Genomic DNA, 26,287 nt, shown 5'->3' on the forward strand with positions numbered 1-26,287 from the left:
TGATAATTTAGGATAAAGAGTAGACCTAAATTAAATATGAGGAATATTGGGTAGTATATTCTTACGAGTATAAGTGAGTTAAACTCAGAGAATAGAAGTTAGTATATGTCACTTATCCGGGAGTATGGATTAGACATAGTCATTGTCCCTAGTCCGAGAATATGGATTAGGCATAATCATTCGTCGTTAATCCGAGAGTATGGATTAGCTATTGTCCCTAGTCCGAGAGTATGGATTAGGCATAATCATTCATCTTTAATCCGAGAGTATGGATTAGTCATTCGTCCCTAGTCCGAGAGTATGGATTTGGTAAATTCGTTCATTTCTGATCCGAGAGTATGGAGTAGGTAAAACGACTAATCTTAGGTCCGAGAGTATGGATAGCCTCGTTGCGAGGATCGACGGGGTGGGATAAGAGTTGTTTATATATATGTATGGTGAAATTGTATATTTTGTGAATTTTAAACTATATATATGGTATAACATTATGGGATTGAAATCCCTATGTGCTCACCAGGTTTCCCAACCTGACCCACTCAGTTTATTTATACCACAGGTGTTGATATGAAGTGACATTACACTGAGAGATTTAAAGAGATGTAGACCACTAGTGTGAATAATTGTAAGTTCTGTTTATGCTTATGTTCCTGTATTCACGATGACATCCCAAATGTTTTAAAATGAAATAAATACGTTTCTTCGAAAATTTTTAATAACGTATTTACCATGTTTTTCTGGGAACAAATTCCGCAACCTTTTTATAAAATGAAGTACTCTGATTTTTATAAATTATAAACAAAATCGGTCTTTTTTAGCCGTGATTTTGGGGATGTCACAGTTGGTATCAGAGCATTAGTTTAAGCGAACTAGGAATATGGATTTATTTCTAGACTTAAACTTAGAATGCTAAGCGATGATTGTGAGGTGTGAGCACTAGCTTATTTTAGGAATTATGCCTAAAATGCTTTTATGTGCTAAATACTTGTGCCTGATATGCTGTTAGTTGTTCGGATCTATGGTCTGTTGCCGACCGGATCTGGAAACCTTATGTGTTTAGGATTCTAAACGTACGACTACGATATTAGAACTAGCATGTATAAACGTTTCAGAGTGATAAGGATGATTTAACCGTCAATCCTAAGTAAAGATCTAGATTCACCTTATTCGGTGTATAGATCAAGATGGCAAGAACCCGTAGCGGAAACGTGAATGCAAATGGGAACAGAAACCAACCCCCAGTGATTAAGCAAATACCGGTGATGGAAGCCGCCCCTGAGTCAGTCACAATGGCCGGAGTGCAAGCGATGATCCAAGCGACGTTGGATCGTCAAATGGAGGAAACTAGACGTTTGCTCCAGCAAAATCGTGAGGAAGCCACTATTCAGATCGAACAACCCGAGTTGAACGAAGGGCAGACTAAGGAAGGAAACTACAGTGGGACTGTTGGTCAAGTCAACCCACCAATAGTTCGACAAAACAACCAAGATGACGAGGTCGAGAGGAATGGATGCAAGTACAAGGATTTTCTGACTTGCAAGCCATCGACTTTCACTGGAAAGGAGGATCCGATCGGGGTCATGGATTGGATCTCGGAGATGGAGTTAGCCTTCATGACATGCGGTTGTAGAGGGAAGCTACAGACCACATTTGCAGTGCGTCAGTTTCGAGGAGGTGCTGTACGTTGGTGGAATACCTTGGGGAAGACTCTGAGCCCTAATGAGCCTCTACAACTGACATGGGCAGAATTTCTGGTGCAATTCAAACGAAAGTACTGCTCAGCTCAAAACCTGCTTGAGCTAGAGAACCAGTTTCTAACCCTGAAGAAGGGAAGCATGTCAATCGATGAATACACCAACAACTTCACAGAGAAGATGGAGTTCGCCTTGCGTCTTGTTCTGGATGAGCTGACGAAAATCGACAAGTACGCAAAAGGACTTCCATGGGAGTACGCGGTGCCAGTGCGTCAAGCACCTACTCTAGAGGCAGCTATCTGAGCTGCCAAGTCTGTCGAAGATATGATCAAGGGAAGAGCCTCCAGCAAGATGGAGGTTGGCGAGAAGAGAAAGTTTGAAGGATCTTCAAGGTCCAGCGAGAAGAGAAAATTCTCGAAGTTTGAAGAAGGAACGCAATGGTGTGACAAGTGTAGAAAGAAGCACATCGGGAAATGCTCTAAATATACGACATGCTTTAAATGCGGGAAGACTGGTCATTACGCCAGCGAATGCACAACCAAGAGAGAAGTCTGCTTTAAGTGTGGAGAAGAAGGACACTTCAAACAAGACTGCCCAAAGAGAGAAGGGGCTACAAAGCCAAATGTACCACCAAAGCCAAAGGCGAGAGCATTTCAAATGATCCTTGACGAAGCAGATGACAATGCAAGGATTCAAGAGTGAAGGCTTGACATCCGAGGATCGAGTTATGGAGTAATCGTGTAGATAGTACCTCACGATGTAGCCCGTTAGAGGCATAGTCTAGCGTGAACTTGAACACCTATGTAACAATTTCAAGAAATAATATAAAACCTTTGTTTTGTTATCTGATGTGTTAAGTTGTTGTATGGTTTTCTTGTATGGTGACTTGGAAAAACTGCGGGACAATACTTGGGACGAGTATGAGTAGGTGTGAATGGTAGTAGAGGCCTATACTACCGGAAGCACAGGACTCACACTTGGATCAGGGAAAGTCACAAGGTTACCAAGAAGCCAGTAATTGATTTCGTTTTATTCAAGTATGCCGTTACCATTGTTTCGGTAATGACTAAGAAGATTGTTGTTATCCCGACCCTAGTGGTCATATCACCTTGAGTCCGACTACGATGAGTAGGTTACGTGGTTCAGAGAACCAAGTTTGATATAGCGTCCGACTTAACCAAACGATTAATAATCAAAGCGGTCAATAGAAGTATCGCGCTCGTTGGTAGCTAGAAATGCTACATGTTAAAGTATGATTATATCACATTAGAACATGAAGGAAGGCTTAGTCTGTTTTAGAATTTAAGAGACCTGAGTCTAAACGTACATCACATGATGATAGGTCATAATTTGGAGTCTAATATGAGGTAGAGAGCAAGTGCATGATCAAGTACTGCTTACAGTCAATAAGTCTAAGAGATAGACTTGAAGGAATAAAGAAGTTATAATTATTACCTAGGATGAAGAGATGACGTATGGAGTCATTATATGATCCTTGTTTCGTTGATGATTCCGGGACGTAATCATCCTAAGGGGGAGATAATTGTAACGCCCGCAGATCCGGGCTAGTCAATTTAGAGGCAATAGGGGTCAAAAATGACTTTTCGACAAAAGATTATTTAGAATGAATAGTCTTAACCAAGTTTTAGAATATGTCACAAGGTTTTCGTACATATAAAGAACGCCGAAATCCGAGTTATAACGAAGAAGTTATGGCCCGCCGAAGTTTTACGGCAAAACCGGCACAGCACCGGAAGACGTAAATAGTGAATTTACGATAGAAGAGTTTTTAGCCTTAGCAATCTAAACAAAATTCGTAGAATATGTTAAACTAAGAGCGTCGATAAAAAGAACGCCCAAATCTGACTTCGTATGAGGAAGTTATGATTTTTCTAAGATTCGGCTTAACAGTGTACAACCCGAAACTCGAATTTTAGTTCGAGCGGTTTTTGGCTTACGTGAAATAAATGAGAGTTGAAGATCTCACTAATAGGAACTCAACGGTAAAAAGAAAGACGAAAACGGAGTCTGTATGAAGGAGTTACGAATTCTTCGCGGTCATTTAACAGTCTAAACGCCTCGTACTGTTAAATTTAAGATCGGTCAAGAATTAGCCGACGGGGTCAAAATGAAAGATGTAGATATTATTTTTACCTACGCGTGGATATAAAGAACGTCAAAAACAGAGGTCGTATGTGAAAATTACGAATTTTAGAAGTCGGAAGTGTGTTGTGCGAAAATGGGTGATGTGGCACAATCTTGGCCATTGCTTTCTCCCCAAGTCTTGCCACTAGATGGTGACATGTGGCACCAAGTTCAACCATTTTCACCCTATAAATACCACCTCTCCCACCCTCATTTTCTTCACACCTTTCCCATTCTTTCTTCTCTTTACTCTCTCTCTAGAACCTCTCTCTAGCCCCGAAATCCCCCGAAAAGCCTAGGGAACCTCCCTAGCACGAGGCGGAAGCCCCGGAGTGCTCGACGGCTCCGAGAAGAAGAGCTTTTCGGCTCGGAAACGCTGCTCCAAGCAAAGCCTGGTTTTCTATAAAACCCGTTGTAAGTGAGCTACGTCTACGCTATTTTTAATATAGTTTTTATTTAATTATATGAACGTTATTAAGAACATATAATAAATACTTGGGCTATTATTATGGGTTATATAAGTATTTTTTTTAACGCTTATATAATAGTAATAATAGCTAGACTATTAATTAATCTTGGCGAATAATAGACTAAAATCTATTGGTGATAATACTAGGTTTCGTCGAAGGAAATTATTTTAAAGTAAACGAAGCGCTGTCCGAGTACCGAGTCACTACCTTCTCAGGTGAGTGCATAGTCCCTTTCATGAACATGATTTTAATACAAGTATTGATTGAAGTATTAATTATATGTTTATGTGCGAGTTAATTGATGTTGCTTGAAATTCGTGTTTAAGAACATACCTGATTATATTTGATAGGATAAAGAGTAGACCTAAATTAAATATGAGGAATATTGGGTAGTATATTCTTACGAGTACAAGTGAGTTAAACTCAGAGAATAGAAGTTAGTATATGTCACTTATCCGGGAGTATGGATTAGACATAGTCATTGTCCCTAGTCCGAGAATATGGATTAGGCATAATCATTCGTCGTTAATTCGAGAGTATGGATTAGCTATTGTCCCTAGTCCGAGAGTATGGATTAGGCATAATCATTCATCTTTAATCCGAGAGTATGGATTAGTCATTCGTCCCTAGTCCGAGAGTATGGATTTGGTAAATTCGTTCATTTCTGATCCGAGAGTATGGAGTAGGTAAAACGACTAATCTTAGGTCCGAGAGTATGGATAGCCTCGTTGCGAGGATCGACGGGGTGGGATAAGAGTTGTTTATATATATGTATGGTGAAATTGTATATTTTGTGAATTTTAAACTATATATATGGTATAACATTATGGGATTGAAATCCCTATGTGCTCACCAGGTTTCCCAACCTGACCCACTCAGTTTATTTATACCACAGGTGTTGATATGAAGTGACATTACACTGAGAGATTTAAAGAGATGTAGACCACTAGTGTGAATAATTGTAAGTTCTGTTTATGCTTATGTTCCTGTATTCACGATGACATCCCAAATGTTTTAAAATGAAATAAATACGTTTCTTCGAAAATTTTTAATAACGTATTTACCATGTTTTTCTGGGAACAAATTCCGCAACCTTTTTATAAAATGAAGTACTCTGATTTTTATAAATTATAAACAAAACCGGTCTTTTTTAGCCGTGATTTTGGGGATGTCACACTCCATACGACGCCGACGGAATTCAGTTGGTCGATCAGATCATAGTGTCGGAACTGAAAAATTTATCGGAGTTAAAGCAATTGTTCTTGAAGAAACACCTCAATGACAGTTCACCGGAAACCACCATATTACTGGCGGAGATTCGTGAACAAAAGAATCTCTTACAAATGTATGAGATAACCGGAAAAAGGTTAGATAGCCAGAAAATAACTCAAGGAAAGCAGAGTATGCTTTAACTCTTAAATCGAGGCCTTTTGTGTGTTTATGATCTTGTCTCCTTTTGCTTTAATTAGGTTCTGTGGATAAGGAACAATGTTTTTTTGCAGGTTTAATGGAGCAGAAGGAAGGAGCAGGGAAGTGGGGAGTTGACGGTTGTTTGAGATTGTAAATGAGGGATAAAGGTAGAAGAAAGCATTGCAAAAATGGTCCTTTGAAGTAAAATTATGGAAATACCCTCACGTGGAAGGCACATGAGGGGGTTAACAGATTCTTTTTAACGGAACTTAAGTATAGGGACCAAAAACCTAACGAAACTAGTTCAAAATGACCACCAATCCAAAAAAGTTGCGATTTGAATTAAAACCCCAAAAAAATTGCATACCATAGGACAATTTTTGCAATTTTGTCTTCTATTAATTAATTCTTATGTATGCTGGTTAACGAAATTGTTTAATAAATTCATGCGGAATGAGTTTGCATTCTTAAACCTTATTCATGGTTTTGGTTAGCTTAAATTGACGCATCCACAAAATCCACAATTCGCACATTCGGACATTTACCTGGAAAATAACTTTGAGACGAGAGTTGGTCTTCCAAAGGCATGCAAGCAGCAAGCCACCTGTTTGAACGCCGGTTCTTTCTAGCATTTCGTCGAGCACTTTCCATCTCTTGTTCTTCCCAACACCTCCTCAGACCCAGAACTCTTAGATTCTCTACTCAAGTGACAGATGTCTCAGAATCTATCAAGGAAGAAGACGCGGAAGAAGAAATCAAATACAGTGCACGAACAATTGGTGGTGAGGAATCAACCAGAGAGGATAAAGAAGAAGCCCCCAGAAGCTTATGTGGAAGGATTGAGAAGCTAGGAAGAGGAGATCCTGTCGGGTCCGCATTCCAAAGCTGGATGGGAGACGGGTTTCCAATTCACAGAGGCGATATTTTTCACACAATCAATCGTTTACGCAAGCGTAAATTGAATAAGCGTGCCCTCGAGGTAATGCATACAAGGTGTTCGTGTAAATGCCTGACACAATTCCCTAAATTTTTAGTTTATTTTCCTCGTGTTATCTCGAACCTAAGGATGTATCTGTGATAGTTGAAGCGTATTAATCCGTTGCAGGTGATGGAATGGGTGATTAGGGAAAGACCCTACATGCCAAAACAACTGGATTACTCATTTCTTCTAGAATTCACCGCTAAGCTTCATGGGATACCACAAGGTGAAAAGCTCTTTTCTCACATCCCTTCAGAGTTCCAAGACGAATTACTCTACAACAATCTTGTGATGGTTTGCTTAGATAAAGGCATGATAAGATTATCATTAGCTTACATGAAAAAGATGAGGGAACTCGGTCACTCCATCTCATACATGGTCTTCAACCGCCTAATAATCCTCCATTCCTCCCCTTCCCGAAGAAAATCCATCCCCAAAATCCTCACCCAAATGAAAGCCGATAAGGTCTCCCGCCATGTATCCACCTTCAACATCCTTTTAAAAATGGAAGCCAACCAACACAACATCCATGGTTTAAATAAGGTGTTTGATGACATGAATCGTGCAAATGTTGAACCAAATGAGATTACTTTCTGCATAATCGCAACTGCACATGCTGTAGCTAGGCTATACACCGCCTGTGAAACTTACATTGAAGAAATCGAAAAGTCAATGACTGGAAAAAACTGGTCAACATTAGATATACTGGTTATACTCTACGGGTATTTGAAAAAATCAAAGGATTTAGAAAGAACTTGGAGAATCATACAAGAACAACCACGTGTCAAATCAAAAAGCTACGTGTTAGCGATTGAAGCTTTTGGGAGGATTGGAGATGTGAATCGAGGTGAGGAAATCTGGTCAGAGATGAAGTCAAATTACGAGATGAAATCAACCGAGATGTTTAATTGTTTGATATCTGTGTATTGTAGACGAGGGTGTATGAGTAAAGCGACAGGGTTGTATAGGGAAATGGAGACGTATGGATGCAAAGCAAACTCGATTACTTTCAGGCATCTTGCTGTGGGTTGTTTGAAAGCGGGGTTGAAGAAGGAGGCTTTGAAGACGATGGAGTTGGGGATGGGTGTGATGACGAGTAGCAGTGTGAAAAGGTCGATGCCATGGATGGAAACGGGGTTTGAAATGTTGGAGGTTTTTGCAGAGATTGGTGATGTGGAGAATGCAGAGAAGGTGTTTGATGAATTGACGAAAGGGAATTATGCCAAATATACTTTTGTTTATAATGCTTTGATTAAGTGTTATGTGAAGGCTAAAGTTTGTGATTCGAATCTTTTGAAACGGATGATTCTTGGTGGGTCTAGGCCCGATTCTGAGACGTATAGTCTTTTGAAGGTTCTTGAACAGTTTAGGAGATAGTTTTTTTTGTTATGTTTTTGGTTTATATATTGCTTAAATCTTTATATAAAACAGAGGTGTTCTTGATTTTTTATCCTTTACTAGAGTTAAACTCGTGTGATAAATTAAAATAATGTAGATAATAAGTTAATAACAAAGACATAATTATTAATCATAAATTTGTAAACACTTTGTATAAAAAATAACAAGATGATTGTATTTGTTTAACTATTTTACATAGTAGATATAAACATGGTGACAGAAAACCAAAAAAAAAAAAAAAAAAAAAATCGAAGTACATTACCTTTTTATGCTCAAAATTATACCAGGTGACATGAACACACACTAATTTCAAGAATCAATTTCATACCCCCAAGTCTCTAACAACAAAAGATTTTCAAAAAACGATGAAGAAATTGGATTTGTAGATCTGATGAAGGATTCATATTTGTAGATCTGATGAAGATTTTCGTATGAGTGTGGGTGTTCGATTTTCGAAGTCAAGAACTCAAACCCATAAATCAATTCTTCTCAGGAACAGACACATCACTATTTTTCTCTCTAAAAACGGTTTATGTTCAAACAATTTTTGAACTCAAACCTAAATATCGATTTTCCATTTCTGTTCAAGAACACATTGAACTCGAGCTTTGACTTCTGGGTTTGTGTTCATGCTCTTAATCATATCTAAAACATGCTTTTTTATCAATATTTTTTTTGTTTGTGTCTGTGTTCTTTATCAAATATGGGTTTGAGTTCTTTATAATGTGTGTGTGTACTCTTCACTGGATCTGAAAATAAACAACAATATGAATAACTCAAATGATTTGTGGATTTATGTTCTTGAGTTCATCATATTTGTTGTAGATTTTTGGATTGGAGAATCATGAGTGTTTGTATGTTCTTGAGTTCATCATATTTGTTGTAGATTTTTGGGTTGGAGAATCGATGTGTATGTTCTTGAATACATGAAGATGAAGTATCATTGTGTGTGTGCGCGTGCTTTTATCTAAAAATCAAACATCAAATTATTTTAGATTTCTGGTCGGAGACTCGTCGGAGAAGATGACCGGAGTCTCGCCGAAGCTGCCAAATATACCGGAAACCGGCTAAACCTTCGATAGCAGGCCAAAAGGATGTTTTTTTTAACAGTTCAATAAATAAAATAAAAAAACGTGGATAAAAAAAAACTCAGTAACTATGTACATATAATATATATATATATATATATATATATATATATATATATATATATATATATATATATATATATATATATATATATATATATATATATATATATATATATATTACCAAGTTATTATCCCTAACCTAAACAATTCAAAGTTACCAAAGTAAAAGTTTCAATTCAAAGTGTGAGCACACTCACAAATCAATACGTGGTGAAGTAATCAAAGTAAAGGTTTCAATGTCAACACTTTAAATCATTTCCACCGCAATAAATTAAAGCTATCGTCCATTTTAACCATTTCCATGGCGCATTGAATGATAAAACAATCAAAATCAACATTTATAATATCATAAATTATTCTAGAATAAAAGTAACATGCTATAGATAATATCCCTTGACAAAAGATTTCTCTTCTAGCCATAGTACTTGATATATTATAGATCAAGCTTAACAAATGAATTAAAAAACTACCGAAATGACACAACTAGATCATAAATTTTTCTAATTTGAAATAAGGAATGCCCAACTATAACATTGACTTGTAGAGAATGTCGTTTCCAATTTTCTAGTCCTTGAATTTTTCCTTACTTATTGAACTCCGGCCATTGACCTTCAAAAACACACCTATGGTTTAGCCGTTTAGCTAACGGTTACATCTAAGACATGACAACATACTTTAAATTAGTTGTGTATTATATCGTCATACTTCAATTTCTGTCTATCACATTGTTGTAATTTAAAAATATAATTGCTTTAAATTTGGATAATATTGCTTATGATTGGGTAGCATTCTTAAAATACAATGTTGTAAGTTGAAGAAAATTAAAGTAGGATGTTATAATAAACTTATCAATGAAAGTAAGTTGATATTTTTTGTATATACCCCTAATCAAATGCATCAATTTCCACTAGGGATGGCAAAAAAAACCAGAACCCGACGGGGAAACCCGATCCCCGAAGTTTTCGGGCCGGGTCGGGTCGTTCTTATCGGGTTACGGGTCCTTATCGGGTATTTTTTTCGGGTTCGGGGTAGGGAGTGGGGAGTGCCTACCCCGACCCGACCCGCCCCGAATATATATATATATATATATATATATATATATATATATATATATATATATATATATATATATATATATATATATATAATTACACTTCTGCCCCTGAAGACTAACCCTAAAATCACACATTCAGTCATTCTCGCAGTCACGCTCCTCTTGATCTCTTCTAGTTCCAGCCGACTTCAATATTCCAAATCAACAAAATCAAATGTTCACTTTTTTAGCTATGGTCCGAGGGTGATGACCGGTCGATCGTTTTCAAATCCATCCTTCATTTTCATCGAGTGAACCATCGCGATCAACAGGAAGCTATTCAGCTATTGTGACCATCGTCATTCGTCCAGCAAGCAACGTCCCGACTCCTGAAGTTCTGTTTCATCGAAGACTCGAAGCTCGTCCTCGTCCTCGTCGGTTTCACAGTTTCAATCGTTGGAGAATCGGCAATCGTTGGAGAATCCTAGTAATTTCGAACTCATCTAATCGGTAAAAATAATGCTTAATTGAACTTGATAATTTCGAACTATGATGGATTTGAATATGATTTATGATGAACTTGATACTCTCGAATCCAATTACTGTTTATGATGAATTGATTTTGGATTTCGAATATGATTTTTGTATTGATTTTGGATAATGTTGAATACAGCTGATTTGTACCGATAATCTGATTTCTGATATTTAAATGCATATATTATTTGATTTCTTTTCAAATGAACATAATATTTGTTGAGTATGATACTCTGATATGACATTGGTTTGAGTTGAATATATGGTTTCTGATTTCTAATCTGTTTCTGATATGCTAAAACTGATCTATTGAGTGAATTTGATCTGTTCTGATTTCTAATTTATATAGACAGATTTGTTGAGTGATTTTGATTTGAGTTGTTTTGTGATTTAAGAACTTAGTTGGTATTTTAAGCCTATGCAACTTCTTAATTTATCATTGTATTTATAGTTTTTCCTTCTTTTTTTTTCTGCCATATTTCGGGTTTTAGGGTCGGGTTTTCGGGGTTAGGGTCAGGTTCGGGGAAAATTTCAGCCCCGACGGGGTGCCCCGATAAGAAACCCGTCGGGTTTCGTGTCGGGGTCGGGTACACATTTAAAAATCGGGTTCGGGTTTGGGAAGTCATGCCTCACCCCGAACCCACCCCGTTGCCATTCCTAATTTCCACAAAGTATACTTTTAGAATATAAGATGATTTTTGGTCAAATAGGCTATATCATAGTAAATAAAATATTATATCCGGATTATGCCATGGTTTAAACGTCATTAATATAATTTTATCCTCTAAGAATAATTAAAATTTAAGTGTGCATCAAAAAACCATTCTACAAATTCGTGCTATCAATGTTCTATTAAGGTGAGAACAAATCATTTCGTATTCTATAAATTAAGAAACACGGTTAAATGAAAAAAACAACAACATATTTTCGTTTATTTGTTTATATTAGCATGGTACTTTCGTTCCTTCCTATTATAACATTTTGTTTTGAGAAATCTACCCAATTATAGAAATTTCCAAACACAAAGCTAATTTTCTCTGATATAATCTGGTAGATTTTTCAAAATATAATGCATTTGTAAGAAAAAAAATTGTAACGTATAACCGTATAATACTATATTTTGGTAGTTTTTCAAAATACAATGCGTTTATACATACAAAAAATTCGTAGTGCAAGGCCTTAGCATTTTTATGATAAAAAGCCGAACACTAATAAAGCAACCACTTTTAACTAAAACCTACAAAAAAAAAAAAAAAAAAGTACTAATAAAGCAACGTTAGAATTATAAACATTTCACTTATATTTTTATGATAAAAATATGAAGTCGGACATTTTTAACTAATACCTATAGCAAAATGATAGCAACCGCTTTTAACTAAAACAACCACTTTTAAGTTATCTAAAACCTACAACAAAATAATAATGAAATGAACATACAATTCAAAACATATCACTTCCAATTTTATGATAAAAGTCGGACACTTTTAACTAAAACCAACAGCAAAATGATAACCAGTTTTAACCAAAACCTACAACAAAATGATAACATTACAAAAACTAATCAAGCTCGTTACTTGAGATTCCATCAATGGTTTCTCTAGGAGTCTCTGTAAACCTAAGAGCTGTAACCTTGATGCAAGGGATGTGATACATCCAAAAATATCATAATTATACCAACCACCACAAAAATCTTGTCATCCTGTTTGTAAGAAGCCAAAGATTATAACTAAATACAAACCATGGGTAATTTATTACTCCCAAATCTACATTAAAATGACCAAAGAAAAAAAAAATCAATCAGATGAGGGTTGTTTTTGACTTACAAAATGAAAATTTTACACTGTTAATTTGTGATAATTAAAAGGAAGAGGGGATATCAAGGACGGTTCTAAGGGGTTGCCAGTGTGACACCGACAACCCCTAACTTTTCTGGTCACAATGAAATTTTTTTCGGTTTTTCAGTTTTTTCTACCGATTTTTTATGTATCGGCAACACCTATTCATCCCAGCAATACCTACCATGTATTCCTGCATCTGTCCCTTGGGGGATATAGATACGAATTTAAACCAAGTCAACCAATCATTTAGAATTAGTTTTATCTCTTAGATAGAAGAAATATAAAACTAAAAGACCACCCAAACAGGTGTCATGGATTCACTAGTATTGAAACACAAAATTTGGATTAAGAAAAAAAAAACCATCGAGAGAACAGAGGAAAAACATGTGTAAGTTACTAATTAATTATTTTTTTTTTGAAACAATTAATATAGGAAATCATGGCCTTTAATATTTAAATCCATTAGTAGAAGCAAACACATTTGAAACAATCTCCTATCCTAATAAATAAGTAGCTAATTGCCACGTGGCAATTGCTAAGCCCCCTCCCATCGATTTTTCCCGCTCCAAAGCTTCTATGTGAAGCTCCAAAAATACCCTTTCCGCCTCTTAAAACCTCATCCGCCTTCATTCCGCTCTTTTCATTGGAAACAATTAAGAGTTTCCAACTTCTATGCGATAAATCAGCTCTCAACTCTCAAATTCCAGAGATTTTTGAATGTAATCTTTTCCAAAATTATTTATCAATCTCTTTATTTATATGATTACAATTCCATACCGATTCATTTTAACCCAAAATTTGTTATCGGAAATTGAGCAGAGCCGACAATCAATCTCTACCATCAGCTTTGAGATTACAAGCTCGGTATGTTTTACTATGAAACTTCAATTTTTTTTTTCTGGATTATTGTATTATTAAATAGTTTCATTGGTCTCTCTCTGCGAAACACATATCTGGCTATGGAAGAACGAAGAATCAAAAATTGATGGTCATCTTCTCCGACAACTTCAGGTAAACCTAAGTCTGTTCCTTCATGCTACTCTTTTTGGTTGTGTTTCCCTCCTGATTTGATTGATGATTTTTTTTTTTCCAGATGTCTTTATTTGATGATTTGTTTCACAAAATCATTCTTAATCTGTTAACTTAAAGATCTTTTTTCTTATGCGTTTAATTAGTCGATTATACCATAGTTGGGTTTATCATCTTTGGGATTCACATTTTGTGGATCTACATTTTATGGCTTAATTCAGTTTTTTTGTTTGCAACTTATTCACATGATGAACAAGTTAATCCTACTGTCATGGTATTACCAGTTGCATTCAGTTGCTCAAGTTAACTGGTTTGCTTCAAATAATAAATTGATATTATCTACAAATTGTATTCAGACCCTTGATTAACCAAAGAATGAATACTGAAGTTGTTCAGCAATGTGGAAGTTTTTGTTTCTTCATGAAACAACTGGGGTAGCCATGGTCCCTTACCCAAACTCTTCCAAGTCCCCTTATTTCCATGACTGTCTGAATTGGTTATTGGATAAGCAGCTTGATGATGGTTCATGTGGTTTTCTTCCTCATCATTCCATATTAATTAAAGATACTCTCTCTTCAACATTAGCATGAGTACTTAGGGAAAGACCAAATCAACAAAGGTATGTGGTTGTGTGCTTTGTTCCTTTTCATAATATGTTCATATTCTCCAGATAAACAATCGATTCTTGTTGCAAGTTTACATTATATTGAGTCAAATTTTGCTTTGGTCACTAAGAAAAATGAAGCATCTCGATCTGGTTTTGACATCATGTTCTTTGGTTTCATGAGTATGCAAAAGATTTGGATATAAAATTCCCTTTAAACCAAAAACATTTGAGTGTGATGTTACATTGATTAGAGCTAAGAAGGTATGGGACACAAGCTAGTAAAATATAGTGTCAAGTTAGAACTTATGAGAATGTAAACTGTTGTGTATATTATGTTCATGTATTTACTATGAATAAAAAGGGTTCAATCCTTGGTGACACCTTGATAATATTTGGAATGAATAATATACTAATCTGAAATTCAATCACCATGACATTTCATTTATGCATCAGTTCGTTGATGCAATGTTTTGTTTTAAGTCAATCAAGACTAAACTTAAATGCGAGAGGTTTGTTGGTGATTTGTTATCATCGAAGTTATTTGTTGATCAAAAGTGATATTGATAAATATTAAAGTAAGTGAGGTGTGGAGTGCACACTTGTTTTAGTTTGATCAAGTTTCAAAGTACACTATCATTTAGGGGTGAAGCCCCTAAATGAACGAGGGTCTAGGGTAGCGCCCTTGTGAGCGAGGTCCAAGGGGGTAGATCCCCTGGCTTATCCAAATACCCATTTTTTATGTCACTTTTGGTAAATTTATGATAGTTTGAAACTCTCATATAACAGTTTTCAGACAAAGATCATAAATTGGTTTTTGGTCTCATTTTTTGGTACATTCGAAATTCATAACAATCACATTCTTTGTTCTTGCTCTTATATTCTGAGTCTTATCCGATTAAAGTTTGAGAGTACCGCCCAAATACTTTAATCTGAAAGTGATATCACAATTCTCAGAATTTCCAAATCTTTCTAAACCCTAAATTCCTGACACCTTGGAACCATTCCATTTTTATTTTGAATCTGTCACAACTGGCAAGAAGTAAAATTTTAAAAAATTCTAACACCAATAACTTTCTATTAAAAAATAAATAAGATAAACAAAGTAAATATATAAATAAAACTAATGCATTCGATTTTCTAAATTTTTTTTAATTAAACCGGTACCTTTGAAGCACTTAAACCAGGGTTAGACCAGCTAAACTGGACTTGGACGTCAATTGATCAATGTGGGTTAGGGATGAAAATTTCATCCGACCCGGTTGACCCACCCCAATCAGGGACGGGTATTCCCTGCAAAAGCGGTACAGAGCCGGGGATCCCCATGATGCTAAAACTAGGGATAGGGCTGGGGTCGGGTATACCAATCCCCAACCCGTCCCGCCCCCACTTTGATAACATTATGTGTGTGTTTATATATATATATATATATATATATATATATATATATATATATATATATATATATATATATATATTACAATATTTATCATTTAATGAATTTGACTTAAATCAACTAAAATGAATTGATATATATTAGACAATCAGAGATAGAGTCGTATACCAAATTATGTTCCAAATTCCAAGTCCCAAGAGTTCGTCGGTCATCGTTTTGTTTGACGATTTATATACCAAATTGTTACTTTTTGTTTTGATGATTGTTAAACTTTATGATTGATGTAAAACACAATCTGATTGTGGCATCTATTTTTGATCGCTTATTAAACTTGATTTTTCTATGTGTATAAGTTGAGTTTATTATGTTGATCATATTGGGGATCGGTCGGGGATGGGCTGGAAAAAATCCGAAAATACAAAGGGGAGGGGATATGATTGCTCGCATCCGTCGGGATGGGTCACTTGAGGATGAAGACAAGGATCGTCAACGCCGCCCCATTTCTATCCCTATTGTGGGCTACTAATCATAACCTAAGTATATAATCTCAATCGAGTCTTACTCACATCCCAACTACTATTCTCTAGAGTCGACTCTCACAAGTCGATTTCTCCAAATCCTTTCCCACGTTCCACCTAGTCTTCAGTGTTTATCTAATTTTTTAATTCTCTCACATCCCACGCTTCTTTGAGTTCAATTACGGATCTCACACTCTACTGGTCGGCTTCTTTGAGTTCGATTAACCTGTAAGAATCTTGATTTCTCATATTTTTCGATCTTTTAGTTAGATTACAGTTGTAAATTATGTAGATTATGCTAGGAATGTGTTCGATTTCTTTGAGTTCTTAGTAGAGATGCACAAACCTCAGATCTGATCTGATTCCGTGACGTCACACCCAATCTGAATTAAGCCAAAATCTGATCCGGTTTGAAACCAGTTTTTCCTTCCCCGGATCCGAATCGGTTTAATTCGATCCGGTTAGGATCCGATCCAATTTTTTCCATTAAAAAAAAACTTTTTTTGGACCTTATATATTACACAAAATGCAACATAGGTTCATTAAAATAGTTATAACATACATCAAATGTCGAATTAGAAAGAGTTTTTAAACTAGTTAACTAATAATAATAATAATAACAATAAAGTGGCGTTATAACATTTAGCCAAATAGAAATAGTTTTTGTGATCTTCCACTTCGTGTCGCCTTCACTAAATTATTCTTCAACCACCATGCAAATAACTAGGGGTCTCATCAATACGATATTATTCATCTTCGTCTTCGTCTTCATCGGCATCGTCTTTGTCTTCGAGAGGTGTTGATAAACCTTGTGCATATTCTTCATCCATGATCTCTAGTTCAACATTTTGTGCTGGTGGGACTTTTAGTGATGCCAAGTGTTGTATACGTTCCACCGAATCCAAGTAATCCTTCAAGCAAACACAAACCTTGCCGCAACCGGGGTAAGATTCGTCCTTAACTTTGATAAAACTCTACCACTAAAAGAAAATCGGATTCCGAAGCTACCGTGGAAGCTTGGATGGTTAGTAAATTGCGGGCCATGACGGAGAGAATATGAAATTGTGCTTCCTTTTCTCTCCACCAAACCAAAAAATCCAAAATTTTAAATTGTGGTGCACTCACAAATTTTAAAAAGTTTGACCCCATATAAATTCCAAGTTCGCTTCTAGGGGTTAATGTGAGTGCTCTTTTGTTTTGTTCCTCCAAAAGGTAGTTATAGAGGTCGATATGAAAATCCGTTCGACCCCCACCACTACCCGATGCACCACTAGTAGAGTCGGTTACACTAGCAAATGTTTTTGACATATTGCCATATTTTGTAACGTAAATGTCAAACAAATTAGTAAAAGTATTATTAAAAGTGTTTATTTGGTTACAGATGTAGTTTGAGTCATTTTGTGCAAATTTAAAGACATAGAAATTTTGGTAATCAAAGCCTCTACACCCGTAACATTGATACATGGGTTTAATGTCGAGGCGCAAGTAAAAAGTGGTGGCATTTCTTTGAAATATTTGACTAGTTTTTGTCTCATTAGTCTCGTAACCAAAACAAATATTTCACTTCTTTGTTCAAAACGCTCTAATTGTGCGTACATCAACCATAATTCATTTAGTAACAATGGACTTGTAGGGTAATACCCATCCGATAAAAAAGTGGTTGATTGTTTAAAAACTTTTAACATTTCCACAAACTCTTCCATCAAATCCCAATCATAATCCGAAACCAGGCTTTTTCCTTCTGAAATTGTGTCGTAAAATAATTGCAAAGCGATTCTTTGACGTGTCAAACTTTCAAACATCATGCATGTTGAACTCTATCTAATGTCAACATCCAAATGAGGACTATATGGAGTTACGTTAATGGAAATGACAAACTTTCGATATTTTTCCATCGTAGCTTTATTTTTTCCAAAAACTCTAGTTAACACAATTTTGAATTTTCCAATCGTCGAATCTATCATTTTTAAACCATCTTGTACCACATGATTAATAATGTGACAAACACATCTAGTATGAAAAAATGAACCATCCAAAATAGGTTTATATTTTGCAATTAATCTTTTGCCGCGACGGTATTGTTACTTGCATTTTCAAACGAAATAGAGAAGATTTTATCGCATAAACTATAAGTCTCTATAACGCTTACTAAAATTGCAAATAATCGTGCCCCCACGTGAGGATGCACAAAAAGTACAAAAGCAATAACTCGTTTGTTCATTACCCAAGTAGAGGGATCTATCCAATGTGTTGTGACGGCAAGATAGCTTTTGGGACAACTTCCGGTGGAGGACCAAACATCACAAGTTAAAGAAACACCGGTTTTTATATTTAAAAATCCCAATTGCATATCTTTTTTGGCTATATCCCAATACTTTAAAGAATCACGTCTAACAGAAGTGCGACTTACTTGCCGGTATTGTGGTTGCATTTTTTCCCGCAAAATCCTTGTTAATCGTGGGTTATCAAAGTGGTTGAAAGGCAAGCCCTCTTGAATGAAGAACTTGCAAAAGCTTTCACGAATATCATCATTGTTGTAAATAAAGATCGAACCGGCGGGAGTAATATTTGTTTGATCCGGATCGCCTTGACCTTTTACAACAAGACACGTTTTTGTTGTATGACTCATCAACGTACTATTGCCATCTTTTCCCAAAAACATCCCACATTGGTTGCACCTTGCTTTTTCCTTCCCGTTCGACAACAAACACAAATCATAATGTTCCCACACATCTTTACTCCGAGTGGTTGGTAAGATTTTAACCACCATTGCATCTGAATCTTGACCCGTGGTAGAATTTCTCGAGCTCATTTTTTGGAAGATTATGAAAATAGAAGTATAAATTACTAGAAATTTGGTAAAATGGAAATGGAGAAAATGGCTTGTATTTATATGTGTTTAGAAGAGCCAAAAAGTCAAGAAAAGTCAAACTAACCGTTTTTTTTTTGTTTCCAATGGCTATTTAAAAAAAATTGAAAAATTCCCGTTTTTTAACTATAAAAAAAACTGGTTTGGATCCGATTTGAACCGAAACCGGTTTGCAATCCAGGGGCTAATCCGAAATGTTGTCCAAAGCTTGAAACCGGTTTGGATCCGGTCACCAGATCATTAATCCGATCGGGTTCGGTCAAATCCGGTTTTGACCAAATCCGGTTTCCAGATCGGCTCGCATCCTATACCTGAATCTGGTTTTTGTGTTCATCTCTAGTTCTTAGTTTAATTACAGTTGTAAATGTAAAAAAGTTTCAATATGGCCGAAACTTTTTGAAGATTTTTTTTTCTTTTCAGATTAACGAAGTTTTTTAGAGCCTAACAAATATTGGGGATTGACTGTAAAAGTTGGGCTGGGTTGGGTGTTTTTTAGCTCCTAGAAGTGTAAAGTGACAGAAGAGAATACATGATTCGGATGAGTAATTGAAAGTATACATAAATAAATACAGGGTGGATACACATCTCTTTAGAGGTATTGTTGTATTTGCAGAATTTCTAGTGAACATATGTTTCGTTAAGTTCAACATATGTATATGTTTGTGTTGGATTAGGCCCTTTGAAAACACACACAACACACACTACTCAAAACTCAGAATATACACTGAATGTGCTTTTTATTAGGGGTTTTTAATTAAACCAAAGATGTGCCTTATATAGGCTTACAAACATACATCACGTGAGAAAAACAAATACAATTAAAATATTATTCTAATCCTAAAGACTAGGCAAACATGGATGACTTCTTCTTATGCATGACTCCACGTATACATCATGAACCAGTCAAACCCAGGTGCTACCTTACTGCCTAATTATTTCCCAAAACCCGATCAACATATGACCAAGTTAAGTTATCTATGTGACCCTTGAATAAACAAACCAATTAAACCTAACAGTTTGTAGCTTTCATTTTTGTATATATATTTGCTGCTATTATTATGTAGAGAATTCTTTGCACTCATAATCATCCTTTGAATTATCATGGTGTTTTTTGTATTATTGTTAGTCTATATATTATTAGTCCGCTTGTTTATGGGCCGTTTAGTCTTTAGCCCATTAGGATTTCTGTCTAACTAGTATTTATATCCGCTTTATTCTTTGTAATCTTTATGCTTTTCTTTGAAGACTCTTGTAATCCCTCTTTATCATAATCATATGACAATATTAACAATCACAGTGTTTTTTGCACACATAATCATCATTTGTATCAGTTTCAACCCAACACGGGTATCTCTAAATAACCAATTATAAACAAAGCCATCAAACCTTTAACATTTGATGGTATCAACTTTTAATTTAGTTCCATCCACAACAACTTAGGTATGAGCACGTATGTTATGCACATGTATACATACATACCATTAGCTCATGTAATCCGCTGCATCAAAAAAGCTTAAAGCAATTAACAATGATTAGACAAATTCTCGTGAACACTGCAAGTCAATACTGGGATTTAATAAGTAAATATATTACAAGGCAATTTCTTTCGTTATACTATTGATTTTGGGCTTTGTTTATTGTTCTCTCATTTAAGATTCTAATTCTATTGTGCAGGCTTCAAAATTCAACGTACCATATATGGAAGGGGAGAATTGGAATATATAGATCAGGTTAGTGTAACTAAATTGCCTTTCTATGGCATTTATATATGTTTAAATAGAATTTTAGATATACAAGGAACAAGTCACTTATAATGACATGAATTATATTAAAAAATGCATGGTGATCATTCATCATTTTCAAACACTTGATCATTCTTATTTAAAATCTTTAGAGTGCTTTAGACCGGTCAAGTTATTGTTTCATAGAATGTTATATATATATATATATATATATATATATATATATATATATATATATATATATATATATATATATATATATATATATATATATATATATATATATATATATATTGGGCTAGGTTATAATGTGGATAGTAAGTATTGTGTGAATGTAATGTTGAATATGGACCAAGAGTTTAAAATACATATTCTAATAGATTATGTATTCTGATTGAATACAAATTCTGACATATTAATACATTTTCTGATTGAATGAACATTTTGAAGAATAAATTTTTTTTGAACCATGAGTTGAAGAATAACAATATATTCTTAATTAAAGAATAATGATATATTATTAACATTATTGAAGAATCTAAGGTCCAAAAATAAACAAAAAAATAAATTTTACTGTCACATTCTATAAATATACAATGTTATTTTTTTTGAATTTTTGTCACATTCTATTAGAATACAAGCTTCATAATGAGTCATTCTTTGAAAAAATCTTCATTATATAAGACTACAATGTCGTTCAAGAAAGAATCTTCATTCTCATTCTTATTTCATGTTGTTATATTCCATCCACCATTGGTCAAATCAGCTGGAACAACATACACAAGTTGACCAATGGTCAAATCAGTTGGAACTAGATATCTGAAATAAAAACATTAACTTATTACTATTTTGTGGGTCCCATCACATTCACATCTTTTTATATAAATGACACCATAAAAAGAAAATGTAAAAACTATAGTGATCGAATCAAATGGATGAAAGTAGTTTGCTATTTCTTTCATATAATCTTATATAAACTAACATAGATACAACAAATGGAAAGGTTAACATTCACATACTTCTTTTTGTCTATGTCAGGAATGTCAGATTTTTCAGCTTTCTCAACAATCACCTGAAACCAAAATTTTACTCAAGAGCTAAGAGACAAATAGAATAGCATATAGTTTGATTCATAAAGAAACAAAATGTCTCACTGAAACCTAGAGAAGTCTCTCTGATGCGAGGGAATTCTGATTTCCTCTTCTCTACATAAACAAAAAGGAGAAATTCAGGTTTAGCAATTGATCTTATTATCTAATTGCACATCTTGATGCAATAATCGTTTAGAAAACAGACATCGAAACACCTAATTAAACAAATATTCTTATCTAATGATCAAGAATGAAATATGAAAACCGCAAAACAAAAGGAAATCGTGATCGAAGGCACAATACCCAATGGGTGTTCAAGCTTGATGAGCATTTAGCCATATCTGCACTCTGATTGCTTTTTGCAGATTTCAAACAATTGAAAAACATTTCAACAAAACCCACAACAACTGAATTGAACGCTTAAAACACGATTAAAGAAGAAAACAAGGTTATCGTAGAAAAAAATACATGAAACGTGACAGTGTTGCTTCTTTAAATCCAATGAAGAATGCAACGACAATAAATTAAAATTGATGGGTTTAGCTGTCAAAATTAAGAAAAGAACAGAGAGAATGATTGGTGTAATCCAACTTCGTAAGGCTTCTTTAAAGGAGAAATTGAGTACAAGGAAAGGGGTGGGATTCTTGATTCCAACACGGAAGGAGATGAAACAAATTTTGGGTTTTCCCAACACTACACAGAATCTATGTGTTGCTGATGAACAGATGAAGGGGTAGAAAGGGTCGACGACTAAAGAGTTAACGAAGGACACTGTAGTGAGGATTGACGACGGACTCAAGGGCTTACGGCGACCGGCGACGGCGTGAAGGTCGTCTGATGGGGGCCGAAGGTCAATGAAAACGGGAGGGATACGATTGTGTGGGTGTCGATTGAAAAGGGCAATAGGGTTTAAATAGGGTTTTAAATAAAGTAATTTGGCTAAATTAAAAGTGGATGATTTAATTAATTATTTATTAAAATTAAATAATACTTGATCCATATTAATCCCTACATCCACATAATATTTGTTTATTCAAATTTGAACCTACTTTTATTTATATATATATATATATATATATATATATATATATATATATATATATATATATATATATATATATATTTATCATCAAGTATGTTTAAATTAATATCCATGTATAGATGAAAAGGAGAAATAATATCGATGATTAAATGGGGAAATTTTCAAATTTAGAGAAAGTAATTCCTATGTCCAAGAATTTAGGTTTTAATAGCGGCCACTTAATGATTACATTTAATAAATAAACCCTAACTTTATTCCAAGATTATGGTTCTATTACAAAAAGAAACGATGATGCGTGTATTAAATACTGGTTTTGCTAGAAATTAATAACTTGAATCTCATACTGATTACTGGAAAGAACTAATATTTATGATCTTCAGTCTACTATCTAAAAATATATTGGAATAAAAAAGCATAATACTCTAAGCATAATTGGATTTGATCGTGAATTTACTTTAAGCATCGTTAATAACATGTTTAAAATAAATTTCTTTTAGTCGCTTATGCCAGTCTAATATACTTAATCGTGTTCTTCCAGGTTCTTTTGTGATTTTTTGCATTGAGAAGTCTGGTTACCGTTCGAGGTCGAGGTCTAGGTAAGATTCTTCGATATGGTTATGAAAAGTAAAATGCTACATTAATCTACAAAATGAACGTACATGCTTCTTTATACTTTTTACCACAATCATTGACCAAATGCAAGAAATAATATTTTTACCAAATGTGATGGTGGTAACGGGAAGTAACGCGAAAACCTTTAACATGTAATAACGGGAGGGAGGATCGGTGTTCATTGGCGTTATCACGTGTTATGAGACACAATAACAGGAAGAGTAGTCTTAGGTGCTGTTTGTTTTTCTGAAGTCAAAATGTCTGCAGTCTACGAACCACATCTGCAAGCCTCTGCAGCAGAAGAGATGGACCAAACGTCTTCAGTCTGCAATAAGAAGACTGTTTGTTTTTTAACATCTGCAGACTGTTGCAGACTGCTGAAATAAACAGAACTTAAAATAAAATGATTTTTCAACACCAAAATTTTAATAATAATAATTATACAACACTGAAAATAAAATTTATGCAACTAAATTAGTTTTACAATAAAAAAGTTTGGTTTTACAATAACAATAACATTTAAAACAATTCAATATATATTGTGCATCAACGACCACATTATTATTTTGAAACGAGACATTGGGTTCATCGTATCGTGCGAAATGCTCATCACCGAGTCCTTTTTTCCTTATAAAATTATGAACTGCGAAAATTAGTAATATATTAGACAATTCTTATTAGAATAGAAATTATTAATATACAAAAATTATTAATGACTTATATAATTTATATTAGAATCGAAATGCATTGCTTTTATAAAAACTTTAATATGACTCAGTTTTTTGGTCTCAATAGGCATATCACTTTTTTTTTAAAAAAAATTTGGTCGCAATCATAAAAGTAGAAATATAGTTTTTATGTTGTATTTTTTCTTTTAATATTATTGAGAAAAAATTAATAAACGGATATATACATTAATAATTAAATAAGCATAAAAAAAAAGTTATAATCACTTATAAGCAAGAAATCTAAAAGGTGTTTTCTTTCAACATAATAGATGTGGGAGGCGGCGAAAGAAAAAAAAAAAAAAGTATTTTTTTTAAGTTTTAGTTTAGGTTTATTGAACTTGTGAAGACGTTAGAAAACATTGGTCCATATCTGCGCCAAGAAGACCTCACGCAGACGTTTTTAGATCTGCACACTTTCAAAAAACAAACAGTCTGCGAGAGCATATGTCTGCGCGTGGTCTGCACGGCGCAGACAGAAGTGATCACGCAGATCTACAGACAAAAAACAAACAGCACCTTAGAAGATCCTACATTTATTTTTTCATCAGAGCTTTGTATGTTTGTTTTTTTTCTTCTTCATGGAAGTGACAATTGCATTCAAACGGTTATAGTATATACATGGTTATCATTGGATGCTAAAAGTGACAAAAATTGTTTTAATAACGAAATAAAAGGTAGGGTGCTAAAAAATTGTGTTTTATACATTGCAAATTTTATAATTCTAGCATGGGAGGTCCAAAGTACAATGAGTTAATAGCAATGTGCCTAATTCTAGCATAGTAAACATTATGTAAGATTAAGAAAAAAACATTAAATGAAATTAATAATAATAATAATAATAATAATAATAATAATAAAAGAAATGAAAAACGTTATTAAGAATAATTAAATAGTGTTTATAATTAGATGTGACATGCTCGAGTTGTTGGTAATGTATTTGACATGATTCTCATAAGACCTGAGTTCGAATCCCACCCCAAAGTTTTTTTCTTTTTTCTTGTTCGTAGATATTCCGTACGTAAAGTTAATGGGCGCATGTAAGGGTGGTTCCGTAGGTAAATACTGATTCCTTTCGTCGCTATTCCGTTATAATTCCGTTAGTAAACTACAGCATCCTTTTGCGTAGATATTCCATCACTATTTCGTCGGTAACTACCTACGGAATATTTCCATAGGTATTTTTCGTAGGTATTTCTCATTTTTCTAGTAGTGACATTAGAGAATAAAACAAAAGTACATTACTTTTTTTTTTGTTATATTTAACCCATTCTATGGCCAAAGGTAATAAATAGCAATATATTTTTCTTTTGTTATTGTCTAATATGACATCATATTTTCATTTGTTATTCTTATTTTTTTAAATGTTTATTTTCCCATTTGGAATGGTATATATATTATTTAATATTAAAGATTAATTAAAATGTTGATTAACTTGACTATTTTGTAGCTTATGACAATGTACTTTTACAACTTTTGTTTTTAAGTTATGTTTTTGTATCTTATGACAACAACAAAAGAAACATATATTGTTATTTTTGCATTTAGTCCTGATTGGGCTAAATTTAACAAAGAGTACTGTATTTTTTTTTTTTATCTAATGTAACATCCTACTTTCATTTAGTGTGTATATATATATATATATATATATATATATATATATATATATATATCATTGTAAATATCATGTAAATTTAATATATATATATATATATATATATATATATATATATATTAAATTTACATGATATTTACAATGATAGAAATAGGTACATGGTTATTAAATGCTAGAATTCTGAAAATTATTAAAGTATAAAACATATGTTTTAGCTTTAGCACCTTACTTTTTATTTCGTTATTAAAACATATTTGTCACTTTTATCATATAGAGAAATAATTGAATGATCGAATGAGTTGATTTGTTCATTAGTGGATATGCCTTATATAGACTATTTACAATAGATTATATAACTGGAAGAGAGCAATTCTGTAGGCACAAATATAGAATCT

General features: G+C 34.1%; 1 protein-coding gene and 1 long non-coding RNA gene across 2 annotated transcripts; one reads left to right on the top strand and one right to left on the bottom strand.

Moving 5' to 3' along the window:
* The first annotated feature begins 6,182 nt into the window (after positions 1-6,182).
* Positions 6,183-8,163, top strand: LOC145018840 (Tetratricopeptide repeat (TPR)-like superfamily protein). The gene is made up of 2 exons (XM_078976700.1): positions 6,183-6,695; positions 6,822-8,163. The coding sequence occupies exons 1-2, from the start codon at positions 6,303-6,305 to the stop codon at positions 8,070-8,072; spliced, it is 1,644 nt and encodes a 547-aa protein (XP_078832826.1). The 5' UTR covers positions 6,183-6,302; the 3' UTR covers positions 8,073-8,163.
* A 13,257-nt stretch (positions 8,164-21,420) lies between these two features.
* Positions 21,421-22,776, bottom strand: LOC145016726 (uncharacterized). Its single transcript, XR_013666279.1, has 4 exons — positions 22,202-22,776; positions 21,968-22,012; positions 21,827-21,879; positions 21,421-21,626 (listed from the first exon to the last, which is right to left on the bottom strand). It is a non-coding gene; the product is annotated as an uncharacterized LOC145016726 (long non-coding RNA).
* Between the last annotated feature and the right edge of the window lie 3,511 nt (positions 22,777-26,287).

Source organism: Lactuca saligna, chromosome 9 (assembly GCF_052625555.1).
Source record: "Lactuca saligna cultivar CGN05327 chromosome 9, ASM5262555v1, whole genome shotgun sequence".
Classification (NCBI taxonomy): domain Eukaryota; kingdom Viridiplantae; phylum Streptophyta; class Magnoliopsida; order Asterales; family Asteraceae; genus Lactuca; species Lactuca saligna.